Source organism: Orycteropus afer, unplaced genomic scaffold (genome assembly GCF_000298275.1).
Source record: "Orycteropus afer afer isolate SDZICR_OR568_19922 unplaced genomic scaffold, OryAfe1.0 scaffold00772, whole genome shotgun sequence".
Classification (NCBI taxonomy): Eukaryota; Metazoa; Chordata; class Mammalia; order Tubulidentata; family Orycteropodidae; genus Orycteropus; species Orycteropus afer.
In genome coordinates this window covers 282623-290124 of record NW_006922359.1, presented here as the reverse complement: position 1 = coordinate 290124, position 7502 = coordinate 282623, and the positions used below count along the sequence as shown (strand labels likewise).

At 45.8% G+C, this 7502-nt stretch overlaps 1 protein-coding gene across 1 annotated transcript in view; it reads left to right on the top strand.

Moving 5' to 3' along the window:
- LOC122151828 (cytochrome P450 4F2-like) overlaps positions 1 to 5839 on the top strand; it is a 29778-nt gene extending 23939 nt beyond the window's left edge. Inside the window, exons 5-11 of the mRNA XM_042783251.1 lie at positions 1 to 191; positions 487 to 553; positions 745 to 874; positions 4727 to 4860; positions 4952 to 5016; positions 5175 to 5257; positions 5662 to 5839. Coding sequence (XP_042639185.1) covers positions 1 to 191; positions 487 to 553; positions 745 to 874; positions 4727 to 4860; positions 4952 to 5016; positions 5175 to 5257; positions 5662 to 5839 — 848 coding nt within the window. The remainder of the gene's footprint in view (positions 192 to 486; positions 554 to 744; positions 875 to 4726; positions 4861 to 4951; positions 5017 to 5174; positions 5258 to 5661) is intronic.
- Positions 5840 to 7502: the final 1663 nt, after the last annotated feature.

Sequence of the window (7502 nt, the reverse complement as noted above, 5' to 3'; positions counted from 1 at the left end):
TGGACTTCTTGTACTACCTCACTCCCGATGGGCGACGCTTCCTGAGGGCCTGTGACCTGGTGCATAAATTCACAGATGCTGTGATCCAGGAGCGGCGCCGTACTCTCACCACTCAGGGTGTTGATTACTTCTTCAAGTCCAAAGCTAAGGCCAAGACTTTTGATTTCATTGATGTGCTCCTGCTGGCTAAGGTAGGGTTCTCTGGGACCTGGGTTAGAGGGATGGGCAGGGTCCCAATTTCAAATGTCATATTGAAGAGTTTGGATTTGATTCAGCCAGAGAAGGTGTTTGGTGGGGGGAATGGGATGGTTTAGAGATGTATATTAGGGATCATTCAATGGAATTTTGTCTAGAGAGGCAAGGAGACAAAAAGGAAGCCTAAGCTGCCTGGCACAGGGGCAATGGAGGTGGCAAAGGAGTGATGGATGCTGGAGCCTTCAGAGTTGGTGTGATTCAGGGATGGTGGTGGTCTTGCCTTCTCTCCAGGATGAAGAAGGGAAGGAGTTATCAGATGAGGACATCCGTGCGGAAGCTGACACCTTCATGTTTGAGGGTGAGGGTCCCAGCATGGGACTGCATTGGGGGCACGGGTCTTACCTTCTCGGTGACTTGGCAGGTGGACCCTGGACCACCTCATACTGTCCCACTCTCCTCTATCCTCCTTGAGGACCTCAATGCAAGGGAGCTGTCTGCCCTCTGGTGCTGAAGCAGCCAGTGACCCAAGCCTGCTTGGCTGCCCCTTAGGTCATGACACCACGGCCAGTGGCCTCTCCTGGGTCCTGTACAACCTTGCGAGGCACCCAGAATACCAGGAGCGCTGCCGGCAGGAGGTGCAAGAGCTCCTGAGGGACCGTCGATCAGAGGAGATTGAATGGTGAGTGTCGACTCTCATGACCTGTTCCCTGAAGCTCCCGTCCTTGACTCTGCCCTAAGTGGAGACATGGGAAGACCTTTCTGTCAATTTCCCACTATTGCTTAGTGTAGGTGCCTTCTATGTGAGAGACCCAGGTCTGATCCCTGGCTGATACACTCAGATGCAGCCACCACCTGTCAGTCAGTGGAGGCTTGTGTGCTGCTATGATGCTGAACAGGTTTCACCAGAGCTTCCAGAATACAATGGACTAGGAAGAAAGGCCTGGTGATCAATTTTGGAAAATCAGCCAATGAAAACCCTATCCCAATGGTCCGAATCCATAACCCTATCATGGGGATGCCAAAAGACTGGGCATTTGGTCACTACAGGTTGGGGGCTGACTCCTCAGCCGCTAACAGCACCAGCAGCAACAACAGCAACAAAAACAATTACAATTGACATCTCCCTGTATCAAGGCTTTGCTGAGCACAGTGTTCTTATGACATGGAGAAATATTTTTATGCTTTCCCCAACTTTAAAATTCATACGCTTGGTAAAAATACCAACAGTGCAAAAATGGTTTGTAAGGACTATGAACTTCTGTCTTACGCCTGTGTCTCAATGCCATTCCTGCCTTCAGTGGTTTCTTACATGTCTGGACATGTAAACAATGTCCAGTTTCACACAGGCATTCATCTGTTCATAGTCTTGCTCATTCTTCCATTTTCTGTCTCAGTACAACTGGGAATAGATAAAATAATTCAGGTCTGCACATTTACAACATGCCTTCCAGATCTTTTCTTTCTTTTCCTTCAAAATATAAGCTTTGGAAAATTAAATTTGAGTTGAAAAAACAATAATAGGAACTTTTTTTTTTTTTTTTTTCACAAAATGAAACATCATTAGAAGATCAAAGAAGATGAGTTTCACTTTTGTTGCCATCCCTATGAAACTTGTTTTCTAAGGGGTCGCTAGGGCCATTGACTTGTTATATGTCCTTCTAGAACATTCTCTTTGCATTTGGACATTGAGGACGTTTTGGAACTTGCACTTTTCACTCAATACTGTCTCTTAGAGCTCTTTCTTTCTGTATGTTGCATGCTGCATGCCCCATAGTTTACTTAGCTCAACCCTCCTTTGAGGATATTTATATACACATTTTAAACTGTAATAGATACTGCAGAATTGTAGTCTAGAGTTTCTGTATTGAATTTACCTTCCAGACTACAGTGTGTGATAGGATAAATGACTCCAATTCCTCCTTTTTGATAGCTGTGTAGTATTCCAACATATGGATTGATATACCACAACTTATCTAAACATTAGCCCATGGATGGGCTTTGGAGTGTTTCCAGCCTTCTGTTACAGTAAGCACAGTGAGTGCAGTGAGCATCCAGGTGCACTGCACATTGTTTACCTGTGTGAGTGTCTCCTTGGGACAAATACTGAAAAATGCAGTTCCTGAATCAAAGACCATTTGACTTTCACACTTGATAAAAACCAAACCAAACCAGTTGGTATTGAGTTAGTGCTGACTCCTGGGGACCCCATGTTTGTCACGGTAGAACTGAGCTCTGCAAAGTTTTCATTGGTAGATTTTTGGGGAAGCAGATAGTCAGGCTTTTCTTCTGAGGTGTCTCTGGGTGGACTGAGCCATTAAACTTTCAGTTAGAAGTGGAGCCCACTAACCATCTGCGCCCCTATGGTGATCCTTTCTAATATTGCAAGTATCTAAAATCAACAAGGAAAAGGCCAACAGCCCAATGGACAAGTGGCAAGGACAGCTCACATTTAACATATGCATGAACATTCAAGCTGTCTCATAATGACCTGAGTGCAAATTAAAATCACAGACATCATTTTCCACCTATCAGGCTGGCAATAGTATAGAGGTAGATAACACTGTGTTAAGAATGGTGTGAACAGCCAGAGTCCTTGTACACAGCTGGTGGGAAGTAAATCTGGACAACTTCTACAAAACAAAGTTTGACCCTAGCTACAAAAAAATGCAGAATATGGGGAGCTGCTAACTGAAAGGTTGGGGTTTATGTCCACCCAGAGGCACCTCAGAAGAAAGGCCTGGTGATCTTCTGAAAAATCAGCCATTGGAACCTCATGGAGCACAGATCTACTCTGACACACAGGGGGGGTCACCAGGAGTTGGCATTGACTCGATGGCAACTAGTATGGCTTCTAAAAACTGTAAACTGCCTTTGGATAAGCAATTCCACTTTTCTGAATTTATTCCATACTTGCACGCCTAGGAAATGACACATGTACCAAGTTATTCATTTCTGCATGCTTGGATTATCAAAGGATTGGAAGTATTGAGAATATCCACCATTTGGAAATGGACTTATTTAATTATGATAAATGAAATACCTAAGGGCATTCCCATGGGCTATGAAGGAAAAATTTCCAGGGTACATAGTTAAACGAAAAAAGCAAGATACGGAGCAGTGTGCATGGTATGAGGAAAAAAAAAAAAAAATCCAACAAACAAAAGCCACTTATTGTAGAGTTGTTTCCGACTTGTGGCAACGCCATGGATGTCAGAGTAGAACTGAGCTCTCTTGCGTTTTGAATGTCTGATTTTCCAGAGGAAGATCATCAGGCCTGCTTCCAAGGTACCTGTAGGTGGAATCGAACTGTCAACTTTTGGTTAGCAGCTGAGCTGTTCACCATTTGCATCACTTAAGAACTCCGTATAGTATGTAGTGTGCTACTAATGCTTTTTACAATGATGCAAAAAAGTAGCTCTGGAAACAGTTACAGAAACCAACAATCTGGAGGGAATGGGATGGTTTTGGAACATAGGAGTATGAGGGAGAATTTCCTCCTATACACACTTTGAATTTTGAACCATTTTGTTGTATTAGCTATACACAAAATTACATAGCTACCTATAAAAAAAGGGGGGGATAAAATAACAAAAATTTCAATCCAGTCTCTTCACAGAATTCTCATTGTTTATATTTTTCCATCAGAGTTTTGTTTCCCAAGTGAAAAATAATATCTAGCAAAAAATATCTTTCCCTCCACATTTCTCTTTTTTCACTTCTTGTCTAATTGCATTAGCTATTACTACCCGTACAATAAGAAGCTCTGGCGGGGCAGTGTGCAAGGCATCTGGCTGCTAAACAGAAGGTCGGTGGTCCAAACCCACCAGCAGCTCTGTGTGGAAGGAGGATGGGGCAATCTACTCCTATAAAGATTTACAACCTTGGAAACCCAATGAGGGTCACTATAAGTTGGAATTGACTTGATGGCAATGGCTTTTTTTTTTTTTTTTGGCTAGTAAAATAGTGCACGATAGATTATTCTGTCCTCGTTTTGGTTTTGATTTGTCATTTGTTTTTCTTTGTCCTTTGATTTTTGCTTTTTTAAGCTGCAGAACATTTAACTTTAATGCATGTGTATTCACTCTTTCAAGGATGCTCTCTGAGTGTTGTGTTTTGCTTAGAGGGGCGTCTAAAAAGACAAGGTTAAGTTTTCTTCTAGTACTTTTAAAATTTTGATTTCCTAATGTGTGTATCTTTGGTAGGAGCTCTGGTAGCATAGTGTCTAAGGCACTTGACTGCTAAACCAGAAGGCTGGCGGTTCAAACCCACCAGCCACTCCTCGGAAGGAAGGTTGGGCAATCTACTTCCGTAGTGATAATGCCTGGGAAACCCAAGGAGGGGTCGCTATGAGTCGGTTAGATTCGAGGGCACATAACAACAACAGCAACAACAACAACATCTTTGGTTCATCTGGAATTGATCTTGTTATAGGGAGTGACGGTCAGAGGGAGATGTAAGAGGGTGTTACTGGGTGGCAGGGAGCTGGGGGCAGTCATCGCTCCCAAGTTAATTGTTGGAGGGTATCCCTTAGGGACGACTTGGCCCAACTGCCCTTCTTGACCATGTGCATCAAGGAGAGTCTGCGGTTGCATCCTCCAGTCACTGTCATCTCCCGCCGCTGTACCCAGGATGTGATGCTTCCGGATGGCCGGGTCATCCCCAAAGGTGCCCACAACAGCCCGGGAGGAGGTTCTGGGCAGGAAGAGGGGCCATCAGGCAGCAGGGACCTCGTCCTGACCGCCCCTTCCTCCCACAGGGAACATCTGTGTCATCAGTATCTTCGGGATTCATCACAACCCGTCAGTCTGGCAGGAGCCTGAGGTGCTGCCCCTCCCCCTTCTGCCTCCATAGCGACCTGGGGGAGGGTTCAAGGCTGCCTGGGGAAATACGACACACTCCCCTTGCACTGTACCCACAAGTGCGGGTGGTTGGCTGTAGAAGAGCTCACTCAGTACCCCCTTCTCTCTCTCTGCCTCCAGGTATTCAACCCTTTCCGTTTCGACCCAGAAAACCCCCAAAAGAGGTCACCACTGGCTTTTATTCCTTTCTCCGCAGGACCCAGGTGAGGCCGGCCAACATCTAACATAAGGAGGGAGTGAGGGGTGACAGGGGTCTGGGAGGGAACCAGAGCCCTCAATCCCTGAATGGGGGGCAGTGTGTTTTAAGGGGTCAGAGTTCTTGTTCAGGAAGAAGTTTGGACAACATTCTAGGAAAAGGGGGGCAGGTCCAAGGAGGGTCCCCTGCGCTCAAGAGCCCCTTCCTAATCTGCTGGCCTGAGTTAGGGGTTGGAGTCTGAGCCAAGCTCAAGGGGAACACGTCAGTCCACGTCGAGATCCTGGGCTCACTTAGCCCTCCTCCCTATCCCTCCAGCTAATCTGGGTTGGGTGGGGGTCCCGGGCCAGGTTCCAGGCGCAATGGGGCCGAATGGGCATCCTGAGAGCAGCTTAACTCCCTCCGCGTCCGCAGGAACTGCATCGGTCAGACGTTCGCCATGACCGAGATGAAGGTGGTCTTGGCGCTCACGCTGCTGCGCTTCCGCGTCCGGCCTGACGACGCGCAGCCGCGGAGGAAGCCGGAGCTGATCTTGCGCGCAGAGGGCGGGCTGTGGCTGCAGGTGGAGTCGCTGGGCGGTGGTCCGCAGTGAACCTCTGTTCCTTAGTCCTGCCTCAACCCATCCACTTATCTTAGCAGACTCCCAGGAGAAAAATTCGGCTGTCATCTCGGCAGAAGCCTTCTGGGAGCCAGCAGGGGTGCTTAGGGACCTCGGGGGTGGGGTGGAATGGGGTGGGGTGGGATGGGGTGGATGGGAGGCTGAGTGGAGGCGGGCTGAGCTCTCTCAGCCCAAGACCCTGACTGCCTCTTCAGTGTTCATTTGAGCCCCCACGCTCCAGTAGGTTCTCCCAGAGCCTGATCCCTCTAGGGCTATAGGGAACCATGGGAAATGTTAGAATAGGAGAGGAACCAGGGTTGAAGATGGACTTAAGGGGCAAGACTGAGACCCTGAATCAGGGAGGAGAATCGATAATGGAAGATCCTTTCCTGTAGGCTGCTCCAAGACAAAGGCCCAAACACGGGCCTGGTAACCGGTCATGGAGTCTTAGTTCCCCCTTGAAGATGGGTAGGAGGGCCTATGATGATGCATCTTGGAGGTGAAGGACGGAATGAGCCCCTTCCCCCAACGCCCATTAGCATGCCTGGAACACTATGGGGCTTAGCCTGGTACCTGTTGGCTGCCTTGGGAGCTCTGGTGGCCTAGTTCCTAAGACCTTTGACTGCTAACCAGAAGGCTGGTGGTTCAAACCAAACCCACCAGTCACTCCTCTGAAGGAAGACTGGGCAATTTACTTCAGTAGAGATACCTCCTTGGAAACCCAAGGAGGCCTCACTGTGAGTTGGAATCGACTTCACCTCCGCAGTGAAGTTGTTTTTTTTTTTTTTTTTTAATTTTTTGGTTAGTTGCCTGGGAGCCAGGGAGTGAGCAGGGAAGGGGGGCTCCTGAAGGCAGGGGAGGGGGTCACCCCAGGGATGACTGGGAGGGGCAGACACAGGGTATCTTTATATTTTAAGCTGATAAACTTATGCAAGTCAGTCTCTTTGCCTTAATATTATTTAAAATATTTTTCTTATTCCAGAATTGATGCTAGCTCATTGCATAAAATAAAATTAAGCAAAATAAAGAAATACCATCTGCAATCCCCACATGTAAAAATAACGCATGCTGATATTCTCCTGCATATTCTTCCAGTTTTTTATGTGCATGTGTCTTTTACATGCAAAAATTTTTATTCTTACATTTTACCGTATTTTATTATTAGATTTACATGAAGTTTTCTGTTTAAAATGCTATTTACCATATATATTTTTTTGGTTAATCTTGGTTTTCACAAAATAACCTACTTATATATGCTAAATATATTAACATTATATTTATTTATAATTTATAGTACAGTACATAAATAGCTGTAACATTGATTAATATTATGCAATATCATTTGGGGCTGTTTACATTTGCTAAATATTAAGTATTCAAGTTACTATTTTTAAAAATGGCATAATGTTAGACAACGCAACATTATGCCATTTTTTAAAATAGTAACTTGAATACTTAATATTTAGCAAATGTAAACAGCCCCAAATGATATTTCATAATTAAAAAAAAATGGCATTCATTTAACTCAAGTAGACACACGCCCTGGAGAGAACAATCATGAGAGAAGGAAGGGCTGCTTATGCACAGGGAGATAGCTCAGGGTGCAGAAGAGTATGAAGGGATGGACACTGGGAGGAGGTAACTATGGGGAGGAAGT